The 15,903-nt window shown below is 40.0% G+C and overlaps 1 protein-coding gene and 1 long non-coding RNA gene across 2 annotated transcripts; both read right to left on the bottom strand.

Moving 5' to 3' along the window:
• Positions 1-2,418: 2,418 nt before the first annotated feature.
• LOC141629873 (uncharacterized) lies at positions 2,419-2,859 on the bottom strand. Its single transcript, XR_012537374.1, has 2 exons — positions 2,810-2,859; positions 2,419-2,721 (listed from the first exon to the last, which is right to left on the bottom strand). It is a non-coding gene; the product is annotated as an uncharacterized LOC141629873 (long non-coding RNA).
• Positions 2,860-6,732: 3,873 nt separating this feature from the next.
• On the bottom strand, positions 6,733-8,568 carry LOC141641008 (uncharacterized). The gene has a single exon (XM_074449686.1). It carries the CDS (start codon positions 8,566-8,568, stop codon positions 6,733-6,735), a length of 1,836 nt encoding a protein of 611 aa, XP_074305787.1.
• Positions 8,569-15,903: the final 7,335 nt, after the last annotated feature.

The following is a 15,903-nucleotide window of genomic DNA, read 5'->3' as shown; positions in this document are numbered from 1 at the left end:
CTACCTCTGGCCTCCCTGTACGGTTTTTTGGTTCTTACCTCCAAAACTCCAACAAGAAATAGTTCATCATTTACAAATTCATCCTTGTTAAAAGTCGTAACCTTTAATTACCTTTTTGCTCTCACTATTCTTGTTGTCGCTTTTACTTCTGCCTATATAATAATTGACCGAATTGTTTGTCGATGGGTTTCAAAATGCTTTTAATTCTGCCTATATAATTATTGTAATGTTTATTTAACGAAGCTGGTCTTACTTCTTCTTATTTGGCTAGTGAGTATTTGGTTGACTATATTTGTCACTACTAGTTGGAACGCCGCGTGCTCCGCACGCGGCATCCAACGTTTTTCATTTGCAGTGATAGTGTTTGCGGATGGTTATACAACCATTGTTTAATTTATTTAATCTGCTAGATGGTATAAACAATTGTTGAAATTCGATATAAAAAATGTAAAAAAAAACTTTATTTTTATTATTTATACATTTAAACATTTAAAAAAGAAACAGGGGATATATTATACAATTATTGAATCCCTTATTTTCTAGGGTTATTTAATGAGAATAATCCAAACTATACCTCACCTTCTCATATTAATCCAAACTACAGTTTAACAAAGAAGGTCAGGTGTAGTTTGGATTATTATTAACATTATTGTTTTGATAACGCTGAGTTCTTTGTTTAACCTTGTTCAGTCTTCATCTGAAAGCGACAGATGTTCAATTCAGGAACCAGTTCATGTTTTGCGGCTGTATAGTACGTAGCTCTTAGGGTGGTGTAGTTGTGTTGTATCGGTTGCATCTCGTAGTAGTTGAAATCAAGGATATCAAATCCATATAAGTTTCTTAGAAATTTTATAGTTTTTCTTGCACAATTTTGATGAGATGGCCCGACAAGCTTGGAAGATTTTTCGATAATTTTTAACATCTCGGAAGACAAACGACTAACGACATATTCAAACGTACTCTTTCACTCTACAGTAACTGCATGAATGCAATCAGTAATTCATGTTGTCTAAGTATATCATTTAAAATAGATTAAATTATAAATTACACCCACGCGTAATCCACTTTTTAAAACTTACCCTCATGTCAATTCTATTTTTTAAAATTACACCCAAATTAATAGCTCAGGTTATAATTTGCACCCAAAATCGATTCCACGCCACTTTTCCGTCAAATTTGAATTTTTTTGGGTTAAAACATTTATTTTATGACGATTTTGCCCTTCTTCCTTTCTTTATTAAGCTTATATATGTAAGTATATTTTTTTCGCCTCATTCATTCCCTTCTTCATCATTTTCTTTTCCCCAATTTGATTTCCTTCATTGTGTTCCTCATGCTCAAGGTAACTCATTCCCCATTGTTTTGAAATTTTGTACTCGGATATCGGGTTTGTTAAAGAAATTGTTAATTGGGTGAAGCCGGCATTGGCAAGAGTTAATGCATCTGATGATTGGGCTGGGTTCATTTATGCATTAGAAGCCCTTTATGATAAAGAAAGTGGAGCAATTCGTTATGCATTGGAAGCCCTTATATAATTACATCTCACTCTTCCCCAATCTGGTTTGTTAAGGACAACTTGCGTCAATTTCTTGGCCAGCTTAATTGAGACTCGAAGAATATGTCCGGCAAGAAGAATAAGTCACAAAACTTGCCACACCTGTAACCCCATGGTTAGATAATCGTAAACTCGAGAATGCAACTATGTATTCGAAGGATTTCGCAAAGCCAAAAGCTAGGTACATAGTATCGCTGTAATGTCAACTCACATAATAATCATAAGAACAATCACAAAGAATCGTTTGCAAGGAAGGCCACCTATAAGAATCTGGTTTGTTAAGGACAACTTACCTAAATTACGTTAGTGATAGATGGTGATGGATGAACAATCTCTCAATAGTTAAGGTTTAATTTGGATTATGTGTTCATCTCTCAATAGTTAAGGTTTAATTTGGATTATGATGGAAATTTTAGGAAATTTTTATGGGGAAATATTTGGGGGAAGTATGTGGGAGAAATAAGGTAAAAGATGTGTAAAAGGGAATGTAAATGAAGAGTCACGAATACAAAGAATTATACACGTGGGGGTAATTTCGTCATTTCATAAAAAATTTCCCCTGAAAATGGCATTGAGTGCAAATTGGGTGCAAATTATAAATTGAGCTATTAATTTGGGTGTAATTTAAAAAAAAAAAAAATTAGCGTGGGAGTAACTTTAAAAAATTGTATTAAGAGTGTAATTGATAATTTACTCTTTAAAATAATTTTAAGTTTACTTCTAGTGAACGTCATTGTACTCCTCAGTCTTAAACAAATTAGATAATAAAGACAGTTCAACAAAATGTATCCAAACACATTCAAAAACTATCAAAGCTTCCATCTTTTTAATGTGAACTCCCAAATATTTAAAGAACTTGGGTCTTAGAACCGTGAAAGTTTTACTCTTTTTTTGTTTTGTGAAACTTTAACACAAAATTTCTACAATCTGCCAACTTATTTTATTTACTTGTACAAATAACTGCAAATCAAATTTTTCCAAGAACACATTTTTTTTCATGCACCATATCAGACACCCATGATTATGAACATTTAAACATTCTGTAGGAAAGTATACCAGCAAGAAGAGTGCCTCTGCGAATCTGCAATTAAAGGCCATGCATTTGATGACAGCATGTTCCAAGTATTATTCTATCACCTCTAGAATCTCCTCTTGCATTGAGTCATCTTTTGACATATTCAAATTCACATTAGACTAAAGCTCTAAACTTTCAGAACTGCAAAGAAAAAGAAAATCAAGGAAAGTTAGAGTTACCTGTGTATGCGAGTGTCCATGCTTCCTTCAATCCTTGGAAATTGGACCTGTGACATGTAACAAATTTGATTTACAAGCCGAATATCCACTTCTACGAAAGTACGCTAATTCCGTAAAAAAAAAGGCCGCAACAACTAACAAAAAAAATTGCACTATAGGTTATACATTTCGTCAAACAAGTGATAAGCATATGCATACGACAAATCCAATATATTATATAATCAATCAAATATAGAACTTTCATCTGTAGTTTACTAAACTACACCCGTTGAACAAACTAATACTAATATCGTAAATTTCATAAAATTTATTTATCAGTAGGTAACCCGAAGAACGAAAATGCTGCAACGTTACTGAGAAAAGGAATTCTGAAAAAAAGGACAAGTACCTGAAACAAAAAAACATTTCAGTTTTAGTTGAGCCAATTTATCCAACAGCTGCTGCGTATAAGCTGAAATTAAATTCGTGTTAAGAAAATTTGTGTACCAAATTTCAGAAACGTAAAAAAAAAAAATCAAATGTAAAACACTATACGAAATGGCGGAAATTGAGTCGGCAAAAAGAGCAAGTCCAAAAACTACGAAACTTCATAAAATAGACACCTTCCGTAAGGCAAACTCGTGTATTTCAATTGAGTAGTAACCAGATTCAAGTCGAGAGCTTTTCAACTTATAAAATACAAAAGTATAGTGTAAATTAACCCAAAAAAAAGGAAAAGAAAAAAAACCTTGTAGTTATTGAAAGTCGGGAACTTGTAAACCATAAAGCGAGTCATTTACCTCGCCAAAAAATCAAATATGAGGCAATATATTCATGGATTTATCATGAAATATTACCTCTCAAATATTTAGTGTGTATAATGTAGGTACCACCACTAATACTATACATTCACTAACTTATCTTAGACGATTATGTAGACACAAAAATCACATTTCATGTTATATGTCTCATTTTACCATTGCATTTAACATTGGTACATATAAATTACAATCTCCTAGAAGAACTACCGAAAAATAAATGGACCCAATAGGAAATAAAAAAAAAAAAAAAAAAAAAAAAAGTAGATTTGGTTGTGGTAATTCGTCGAACACTTGGTGAACATGAAAGAAATTGTGGCCAGCAAAAAACGGTAGGAAAATCTCTAGAGCCATCAATACCTAGGGTTCATTATAGTCAGCACTCTAAGCAAAAATTAAAAACTCACAGCTTAAATCGTTCCATATTCCTAGCTAAAATAAGCAGTGTCGGAAATAGAATTTTCAAGGAACGAAATTCAACCAATTTTATATGCACATGCGTAGGTGTGTCAAGTTACATGCCTTAATAAATCACCAAGAAAGACACCAAAATGGAATACAAAAGGAGTAAATACCCGCAACTAAGCAATAAATAGAAATAGCTGCATAGGGCGATGACTGCCGGAGGTTCTTCGTCACGAAAGTCAGCAACAACGACATGCGATATGTAATTATCTGGTAAATCCAAAAAGCTGATGGTGATGAGCACGATATAGGAGAGGGCTAACGTGGTGCAAGAATCAAGATGGTGAAGGTGATCGTTAATTCGTGATGGCTATGACGATAGCGTGAAACGGCGGATAGATGAAAAGGGGAAAGGAAGAGATCAGATTTTTAGAATAAAAAATTTAGTAATGGCATGAGTGTAAATAGTGATGTCATGCAAGGGTAAAAGCACTCTCAAAATAGCATCACACCCATATCCTCTTTTTTTTTGACAAAGGTGTACTAAGTTTAATAAATATTTAACAAGACTTACAAGAAACCGCTAATGTACCAGGTTTGATTACAATCTAGGAAAAACTTAACACGACTGAAACTGCTAGAAACAGCTATCGGGACTATAGACATGCTGCTTTTGTGAAGCAACTGGAGAAGTTTGTCGTTCGATTTTAAACAAAGACCGTTGGAAGTCTACGCGAGGAGGCATAAGTCATAGCCTCCAGTAGAGCTGTGATGGTAGCTTGAAGAAGAGAGTTGCAGAAACGGTCACTATAATCATGAAGAACAAGATCGTTGTAACGGATTTGAAAGGAACAGGTCCACATCTTTTTGTTGAAGGCAACAACGATTTTGAAGCAGTGGTGAAAGTGTTGTAAACCAGGGAAAGAGGGGCAGGATTCCGCCTGGTTTAAAGGTATGTGTGCAATTTTCGGGAGCCTGGAACTGAAAGCATCTTGTTGTGCGCAAAGCTGATCAGCCTCTTGTATAATGGTAATGGGGTTGACAGGGGAAGCTCGAAAAATTACATTATTTCTGTGATGACAAATAGCCAAAAAGAGAAGTGCAAAGCGCATATTATCGCAAGTAACACCTGCATCGGTACGTGATAAATACCTCAAGAAGTTTTGGAACCATGAAAGAAAAGGTACATTGAAGGCCGATTCCGTTCGAACTCCAAGGTGACTAGCAAACCAAACTCGTTTGATGATTTCACAATCTCTGAAAAGGTGACCCATAGATTCGGAAGTCAGATGGCACAAACAACAAATGGGGTCAACTAATAAACCCCTTCTGATTAACACATCCGAAGTAGGTATAATTTGATGAGCCATTTTCCAAAGAAAAATCTTAATGTGAGGTTGACATGGGAGATTCCAAATTAAATCCCACTGGAAGTCGGTACAATGTCTCGAAACATAGGAAGAGGACAAGGAAACTTTTTTCAGAAGGAAGGAGTAACCAGAACGAGATGAGTATTTTCCATCTTCCGTGAACTTCCAATATATATAATCATCCATAGGCTGATGAGGGAGTTCTAAGGCACAAATACCTTTTACTGAAGTTTTATCAAATAGCTGAAAAATAACTTTTTTGTTCCAGTGAGTTGAATTTAACAGAAGATCATCCAAAGTAACCGTCTGAGGTTGCTGAGACTTGAAAATAGGCTTTTTACCAAGAACCCAAGCGTCATATTTTAGATCAATTAATCTTCCATTTCCAAATTTCCATGCAATTCCATCACGAAGTAAAAAGGTGGTCTTGACAACGCCTTTCCAGACATAAGACGCTGCAGAATATCTGGATTTGCTGCCGAGTATAGGAAAGTCCTTATGGTACTTGGAACAAATTACTTTGGAAAAAAGCAAAGATGGCTGATGGTGAGAACGCCATAAATTTTTGGCCAACAGTGCTTGACTAGCAATCTTCGCATTTTTCAGTCCAAGTCCGCCGTTCTTCTTTGGTTGCTGTAATTGTTCAAGAGGTAACAAGGGCTGAGCATGCATGTTTTGAGATTTTTTCCACCAGAAAAGATCAATTAGGTAATTGATTTTTGAAGTGATCTGCTGAGGTAAGGGAATGACGGATGCGACATAAGCAATGGATGCCATGAGAATTGAGTTAATAAGTACCAACTTAGCTGCTTGTGAAAATTTTACCGGCCCCCATGAAAGGATCTTATCTGAGATCTTGTCTAACAGAAACTGGAAAGAAGATAGTTTTCTTCTGCCCAGATCAATCGGGATGCCCAGATAATGTCCGAAATTAAATTTTGATTCCACGTGTAAAATATCCAGAATATGCTCCTTAAAATCCGTTGGAGTATTGGGGCTGAATTTGATGTACGATTTCTGATGATTAATCATTTGACCCGAGATAGAGCTAAAATCATTCAATATTCTTCGCAAGGACTCGCAACCAGAAGATGTTAGACGAAGACACAAAAGTGAATCATCTGCATATAGTAAATGAGAAATAGTAGGGCTCTGCCTCGAAAGTTTAATGCCCTCAATTTCACCATTTGATTCAGCTTTGATGATCAGAAGCGACAAGATTTCCATGCATAAAATAAAAAGGTAAAGCAAAATAGGATCACCATGCCGCAATCCACACTGAGGAAAGATACGGCTCGAAGGAGTGCCATTAATAAAAATTTGCAAAGAACAGTTCGCACACAAGCTTTGATTAGCTTTCTAAAAACCTTCGGAAACCAAAAGGCTTGAGAACTCTGAAAAGGAAGGGCCAGGAAACCCTATCAAAGGCTTTATTCATATCAAGCTTAATAGCCCCATAACAGCGGGTTCCCCTTTTCCGTTGATTAATATGAGTGAGAATTTCGTGTCCAAGAAAACCCCAATCACTGATTAGGCGTCCGGGAACAAAAGCATTTTGATTTTGACCAATGATACGATCAATTACCTTCTTAAGCCTGAGAGCAATACATTTAGAAGCAGCTCTGTAGATGACATTACAAAGGCTGATAGGACGAAACTGAGAAATCGTCTCTGGTAGATCAACTTTTGGAATAAGAACAACATGTGTGTTGTTCCAAGACGGAGGAAGTATACCAGAGTTAAGGAAAGATAGTACAGCCAAGGTGATGTCCTCCTTGATGAGTCCCCAAAACAAATGATAAAAACGAGGTGGGAAACCGTCTTGTCCAGGAGATTTATTAGGTTTCATTGAGAAAAACGCATTTTCTACATCTTTGGGCGTGAAAGGTTGAGACAAAAAATTCTGCTGAAAACCATCAAGCTGAGGAATAGATAAGTCGTCGAGTGCTAAGGATGGTGTAGCTGGAGTACTCGAACTGAAAAGGCTTGTGAAGTGCGAAATAATCAGCTGTGAGAGATCCGTATCAGAAGAAAACCAAATGCCCATATCATTTTTCAAAGCAATAATCCTAAGACGTTTCTGACGAGATTTTGATCGGCTAAAAAAATATGAAGTTGGCAAGCCGTCATTGAAGCGAAACTCGTATTTTGCACGTTGTTTCCAAAAGGAGTGTTGGATGTAGACTTCATGCTCAATTGATCTAACATTGTTCATATAATTAGAAGCAGAGGAGCTATCTAAAGCATTAGCAGTAGATACTGATAAGTCTCTGGAAATTGAGCTCCAGTCAAGCATAAAATGACGACGATTCTGAAGAACCCATTTTAAAATTCCAGAACGGATAATGGTGAGCTTCCTGGAGACAGAAGCAGTGGCGTGACATACAGAAGTAGAATTCCAAATGGATGAAATAATACTTTGAATATCCGGATGTTCCAAACACCAATTGTCCACACGATAGGGTCGCTTTGGTTTCTTGTTCTTCGCAGAAGTAGAAAGAACAATTGGGGCATGGTCAGAAATGAAAATGTTGAGATTTTGAATATGTGCGTCTGGGAACGAAAGACGCCAATTCTGAGATGCATAACAACGATCAAGACGCTCCAAAATCAGAGTAGAAGAATCTCTCTTGTTAGCGCAAGTGAACTTAGGGCCAGAATATGGAAGCTCTGAAAGAGGAATATTTATACGCCAATCTAAAAAAGATTTCCATCCCGTAATGTTGAAAGAGCCTCCAAGTTTGTCGTAATGATGTTCAACCTGGTTGAAGTCTCCAATCATACACAGAGGAGAGTAAGACGAACAGAGAGCTTTCATTTCTTGCCAGAAACTAGCTCTAGACGCATTACAAAACTCACCATACAGAAAGAGAGCAAACCATACATTATCAGACACATGATTGATAACTTTACAGAGGATGAAATGAGGATCCGTTACAAGAGGCAAAATATCGGATCGATCATCCCATAACAAAAGTAACCCACCGCTTAAACCGGAAGCATTAGTACCACAAAAATGAGGTAGGTTGAGGGAACTTGTTTTACAAACACTATCCGCTAAAGAACATTTAGTTTCTTGGAGAAAAACTATAGAAGCATCATAGTAGCGTACGGACCAGTTTATGTACGGAATGATAGGGGAGTCCGTACTACGTAGACCCCTAACATTCCATGAGAAAATCTTCATCGGCCTAACGGTGGCAGAGGCGGGCCTGCCACAACCCAAATTTTTGAACAAACAGCGTGAGCATTCAGAGACATGGGACAAGAAAAGTCCGCATAATCTGCAGAGTCAGAACAATTTTTTAGTCGCTTGTTGGGGAAGGATGAAATAAATCCACGAGAACTTTCCGCTTCAGAAATCATTGTAAAATTTCTTTTACGAGAACCAACAATGGGGTCAAAGGATAGGCCTGGTGCATCATCAGTGAAAGGTGACTGTGAAAAAGACTCTCGAGAACTGAAACTGGAATTATCATTGAGAAAAGTTGCAAACCCAAGAGTAGATGTCGGAGAAAACGGGGAGGACATTGAGTCGTATTCATCAGAGACATCAATTACAGGAGTTGCACAGTCAGAATCAAGATGATATTGCAGTGATCCAGGTGGAGATAACATCACATTATTTGTGGGAGAATTAGTATCAGGAACCACCATATCGTCTGATGTAGAGTAAAACAAATCGAAAGAGGCAGGCTCAAAACCAGCAGGAGAGAAAGTAGGCAAACAAAGAGGAGGCGCGGAAATCACCTGACTGGGAAAAGCGGAAGTAGTGTCTGTTTGAAGAACAGGAGAATTTGAGAAGCTTAAAAACCCAAGGGTTGAGTCGTCAGTAGGGTCAGGAGCTTGCATTCTAAAAGCCGATCTTGGGACATCTCCATTTGGAAAAAAGACAGGGGAAGGTTGATGGGCAAGCTGAAAGTGACCCATGAATAGATGAGGTGCACGGGTGTCATGAGAATCATGACGCGGATCAGGATGAGCAGTATGACCCGCTTGACCGGCTAAATTAGCCCCAAAGCCCGGAGGAGATGACTGACTACCAGAATTGGCTTCCGATGAAGAAGTAGAACAAAACCCAAAAAGTGAAGACGACGAAGACGATGAACTATCATGGTTATCAAGCAAGTCGGGAACAAAGTTTACAGCAGTATTAATATAGGAGAAAGAAGAAGGCAGACCTCTGATAAGATTCGTATAAAGAGGAGATGAGCTAGGTCCGTAAACAACTTTCAAACCTGATAGGTGGAGGGCAGATAAACGTCGGTCCAGTTTAGCAGAAGCCCGAGCAATGTCAAGATTTCAGAATGAAATTTTGTGACCCAGAGTACCACATCTGCGACAGAATCTGAAAACGCCCTCGTAACCACATGAAACCCAGTGAACTTTATCATTATCAAGAGGAATGTAACAACCTGGGATAAGAGGTTGAGACAGATCAACCCAAACAAGAGCACGGACAAAAGGACGAGGCGGAAGCTCAGGCCCGATATCCTCTTCTTCAACTACGTCTCCCACATGCTGTAGAAGATGAGTTGCAACAGATGGGTAAAGGTACTAGACAAGAAGACCTCGCACTTTAACTGATGCGTGCATATTTTATAGACCTTTCAGTACACTTTGGCACGCATTTCTATGCCATTTTAGCAGTTATTTGCTACGAATATGCCCCGAATAGCCTACTTTGGTTTGCCTTGTGTTATTTGTAGGTATAAGCCGGAGAAGATCATAATCAAGCCAAAAACATTTCCCTAAGCATGCATTTAGGAGATGAGTCAAGTTGGAACCTCGAAACTACTATTTTGAGGTGCGCATGGAAGTAAGGAAGCTAGGCGAACAAAGGAAGAGCTTCAAATTATTAGTGCCTACTTTGAAGAGCCATATCTCGAGTTCCACAACAGATAATAAGGTGATTCTAATTGTAGGTAAAGCTTATTCTCTTAGCTTTCTAACGCCATGAGAATCGCTTTATTCCGACAAGTAACGAAGAAATGGCAGCCATTTGAAGTTCAGTGCGCGAACCAGGAATTACACGCTGAGAAGTACTCGATCGAGAGCACCATCTGTTCGATCGATAGGAATACCATGCCCATTTGGTCGATCGAGAACTTTGGTTTCTCGATCGATAGCCTGATATATTGAAGTGCTCGATCGAGAGCCTTTACTCCTCGATCGAGAGGTCTGCCACATAAAAGTGCTCGATCGAGAGCCCTTAGCTGCCAATGACGCGTGAAGATAAGCTCAAGCGAGACACTATGTACTTAGACATTATTAGTTTTAGATATTAGGAAATAAAATATCTTCTCCATATTATAAATAGGGGAAGAGAATAGTATATGAGGGACATTTTTCCCACGTCCCATTTCTGGTTACGATAGACAGGAGACGGGTCACTTCCGTCTCCGCCTCTTTTCTCTATTGTTTCGGATCTAAACTTCGTTCTTATTCCTTAATCTATAATCGGTATTTTTTTCCCCTTCTCTTATGCTTTATTCATTAGTTATGCATTGCTAATTCCTTGCTAGGACATTAGGGGATCCGTGATTATATTAGATTAGCAATCGATTTTATTATGATAATGCTCATATGATTTTTGTTGTTTTCGCTGCAATTAATTATTATAGCCAAATTGATTCGACGCAGTTAGTCTATAGATCTTAGTAAACCTTGACCTGGACCGAAAGGTTGGAAAGGGTGAGACTCGTAGTGATACATTAGGATGCGGTAGTGAGGGCGAGAGCTAAGCTATTTGTGTTTTAGGGCGAATTAAGGACCGAAAGGTGACGTTCGTTACCCCTTAAATCTATTTGCTTGACCTTAGACCTAGATTGCTAAACTGATTAATCATGGTGAACTGACTGTCTTAGCTATCCCTCTTCCCTTGATTTTCTCTTACTCTCTCGAACTCGTAGTTTAGAAAACCAATTATATAAAACCCCCACTTGTGACCGAATAAACGAACCATTAAAACAGATATCTTGCCTCCCTGCGGATCGACCCTTATTACTACCTTTTAGTAATTTGGTTTTATAAATATTATTTTTGATACTAAAACGACGGTATCAAATTTTGGCGCCGTTGCCGGGGAGGCAATTGTCCTATCTGTTTTTCTTGTTTCGTTTATTTCCCTTCCGTCTCAGGGAATTTTATTCCCTGAGGCATTTCTTATCTCCATGCTAGTGTTGTTTTGATAGGTCCTACAGGTTCTATTGACGTTGCTTCGGGAGAGTCCACCCATGTTCCGTTCTCCGGGGCAGCAGGTGGAATTTTGTGAGAGATGTGGTGTCGTGGGACACGATGCAGTTTGTTGCCTTGCGGATCTTGACGAACTTTATACTTATCGACAGTATAAACAAAGTCATTTTGCTTCGCTCCCACCTTGCAGTTATACACCACATCCGTACTATCAACGTGGCTTTCAAAAGCCCTCCTATACCTCTTCACCACAGCAACAATACACCCCTCCCACTGTCAACAATGAAGAGTATGATGAGTTGAAATCGCTATTAGCGTCACTCACTCTTCAATCGCAACAAATGGAATAATCGAGGAATGCCTCAATTGAAAGTCTTACGCACCAGGTCGCTCAAGTAACAATTAAGACGGATTTTGTTGTGTACAACTCGGACTTCGAGGATGATTTCATTATTACAATGTACGACAGGGAAGTTCCAGCGGAGAAATGGGTCGATCGAGTGGACAATAGTGTGCTCGATCGACTGATTTTGATGAAAAATGGTCGATCGAGCACCTCAAAGCTCTCGATCGACTGCGTGTGGGGAGGAGTTCCTCAATCGAGTTGCTATAAATGCTCGATCGAGAGAACAATGCTTGGAAACTACTCGATCGAGTGAATTACCTGATCGATCGAGTAGCTTTGGTGAAGAAGTGGTTCGATCGAGAGAGGAGCTTTCTCGATCGACTACAGTAGCTGGGGACAACAATGATTTATCATCCGATTCTGTTCCAGTAAGCGATAAGAAGGTAAACGAAGGTCATACCGGTTCAATAGAAGGTAGTATCATTCCTTTTGTTGACTTTAGTATGACTAATTTTAGTCCTTCCGTTAATTCATATACTGCTTTTGAATTGACACCTCCGCCCCAACTCGGGAGCAATTTGGAGGAAAATCGCTATATTTCTTCTTATGCAGGTCTAACGAGCTGGGATCCGGGAAAGGGATCGAAAGATTCTATCCCGCCTAGGATGGAAGCACGACAAAGAGCTGATAGAGTCGTGATGGATGCTATGAGGAGCCATTGTCTTGCCGCCACTGCGCTATGGAGAACCATATTGAAGCTTTTAATGGCTGAAATAACTGCTTTCAGTCAAAAGCCCCAAAGAGGGGCGCCTTGCTCCCTTAGTCTTTAAGTCGGGTTTGCAACCCCGTGCAATTTGTAATAAAATTTTATACTTCAAACCTTTACTGCTTTTTAGACTTTTTTAGACAATGTTTTGCGTAAAACAATTATTTGGTATTTGGACGCATCTTTGTTTCGTTTTGCAGGTAGCTGAAGAAAAGGTTTGATCGAGTAGTTTATTACTCGATCGAGGGGAAATTGGAAAGACGAGGCCTCGATCAAAGGGCCAGTCTGGTCGATCGAGGAAGCAGAGCTTAGCCAAGGCTCGATCGAGTAACTTTGTTACTCGATCGAGAGGTTTCGGGTGGAAAACAACTCGATCGAGGAGAGCTATTACTCTTCCCTTCTAAAAAGGAACTTCGTCCCCGAAGTTCACCACCCAAATTTCAACGCATATTTTTTATTATTTGCATCTTAATCATTAAAGAAAACCATATTATTTGTTGTGGACATTACTCGCTAATTATATACTCGTTAAGTTAGAAATCATACACAAGCCATCGGAATAACTAGTCACAGCTGACAACACCCGTTAAAATGGTATGCACGAACATAGGCGAAGTTTCAACTCCGGTAAATAGATCGTAAGGAGGCGTATGCAATATTAAAGTAACCAGAAATTATTACCGCTTCACTAATTGTGACAAATACACTTATAAAACTTCAATCACGACTTATAACATATGAAATTAACGGTTCAAAGGTGTTACTACGCACTCACAACTACTTTAAACATTAAACTCGCAATTATAAAACAATTGAACCTTTTTAATTTTCGAAAACCCCCTGTAACAGTGCTACTCGATCGAGTATGTAGCGGTACTCGATCGAGTGCCATGCTACTCGATCGAGTGTCTTGGCTACTCGATCGAGTAGCCCGAGTTCAGAATGCTTTCTTTCTTCCTTTCCTGCAGCTACTCGATGGAGTGTGAGGTACTCTATCGAGTACCTGCAGGCCAAGTACCTTACACAACCCGTCATAGACCAACATATATAAACATGACTGTCACATGAATTGAGTCGGGATGATGCCCCGACTCTCAATTATCCTGCAAAAGGTTAAAGTAGCAAATCCGGCCTTATGGCCTAACGATACAAGTTCATAAATAAAGTTCCCACTAAAAGCAACCGAAAATCTAACCACGCTACCACTAACTACTACGAACGATCATGAACAAAGATAGAAACAAGGAGTATCACTCCTACTGCTGCTGCTGCTCTAACATCACCTCATCCTCACCACCACCACCTCCAGCCATACCTGCACCTGATGAACCCACTCCCGCATCACCTCCTGCTCCTGCTCCCGGGCTCACGTACCATGGAGTCAAGCCACCGTAAGGGAAGGACTGAGGTGCCCCCCACGTCGATCGATCCACCCCGTAGGAATGGAAAACCCCGAGTAGTCCCCAACTCCGCTCCACCAAATCGGATGCGGTCCTCGGTCCCTATCCCCCGAGCGTACGCCATCTCGTGCATGTTCCGGAGTGTCAAGGTAGATGACACTCTCTCCGCCGCTGTAATCGGATCGCGTCTCCGGAGTGTCGAGGTAAGGGTAGCATGGAAAAGACTCGCCGCTTTGTGGTGCTACGGCCGTGGCCTAGTCTCCGAGGCCCTCTCCCTCACTCGACGGGGTCCCCTCACCACTCGGGTCTCTCTAACACCCGAACTCCCGCATTCTCACCCTTCGTCGGCTCCGGCATCTCCTCAAGGATGGTGCGAGTCGATGAGATAGGTCGTAGTCGGCGGGGTCTGTCATCATCCTCCTCCTCCTCGTCATCGGAGTCCACCGTCACTACTGTCAGCTCCAAGGGCTCCGTGGGTGGGAGGTGCTCAGGAGCTGGAATATTCATCCAACTCATTCCCCACACCCTCCACGCTAGGCTACCGTCAGCCAAGGTCCTCAACCATTTCAGGTCGAGATAGTATTCACGATCCATGGTAGGCACTGGGGTAGCTAGAGGCACGTACGCCGAAGAAGCCTCAAAGGAGGTTAGCTTTTCAGCTAACCGAGTGGCAATAGCACCACAACTCAGGTACCGGGAAGGGGAAGAAGCCATCAAGGCAAGGGCAAAGACAAACTATGGAAGGAGCATTAAAGACCACTTTCCTGGCCCGCTCCGGGTTGAGGTACGACATCAGAAGTAAGACCTCATGATTATTCAATTTACTAATATCCTTTCTGTCATAGAGGAGGTTCGAAAGGGAACGGAGAAAGACTCTCAAGGTAATATGTTGAACGTCATTAATCAGCATGTTGCTCGAGGTGGGAGCTTGCTTCCCAGTCAAGCAAGGCATTAGGCGGCAGACGCCGCACTCAGCTGGAATATCAGTTATGGAATCCTTGGGAGGCTTGGCCAACCCAAGGTGAGAGGCAAACAAATCCATGGTCACGTAAAACCGGTATTCATCAATCTAAACTCAACGATCGACCATTTGGGTCATAGTTAAAAGAGCTCATGAACTCCAAGGTAAGAAAAGGGTAAGTATGCTTCCTCAGCCTATACAAACCCGTAAAACCCAAGGTCTCGAATATGTGACGGACATCCGTCTCTATCTCCAACTCCTCTAACACAGTGGTGTCTATACACTTTGTAGGTCTCATTTTGCGTTTTTGTAAGGCTACAAAACGCTCCCTTTGCTTGAAGTCAACAAAAACAACTGTAGGGTATTCGGGGACTGCGGGTACCACAGGTCCACTCCCCTCTCCCGTCTCAGGTGGGTTACCCCTCCCCCGCTTACTTTGGCGGGTTCCAAGGTTCAGTCTCGGCATCTGCTTTAGGCATAGGTTTAACAACTTGCATAAACATTCAAGCATTTATTTCATGTAATTCGAATTCGATATACTCAGTTAGGCATACCAATTTATCGACAACTTTCAACATGTGAAGCACATAATTTACGCCTGTTAGCTTTGAACATGAAACTAAGTACACACATTCACCAGCAGTTTCCGAAATTTGACATGTAAGCGTAGGTTATTACTACTCATAATCCATAGTTGTGAAAGAAATTATCATGGTGATTACATATGTTCAACAAATTCGAATATCCTAGCATGCTTCTAAATGTTGTTCCAAACACACTTCTAATCACATGTGAGTCATCCTTACTAGTTCATGGTCAAGACTAGCTTAGAACATATCACTATCATCCTTCAC

This window comes from Silene latifolia, chromosome 2 (genome assembly GCF_048544455.1).
Source record: "Silene latifolia isolate original U9 population chromosome 2, ASM4854445v1, whole genome shotgun sequence".
Classification (NCBI taxonomy): domain Eukaryota; kingdom Viridiplantae; phylum Streptophyta; class Magnoliopsida; order Caryophyllales; family Caryophyllaceae; genus Silene; species Silene latifolia.
This window is presented reverse-complemented; position numbering and strand designations above follow the sequence as displayed.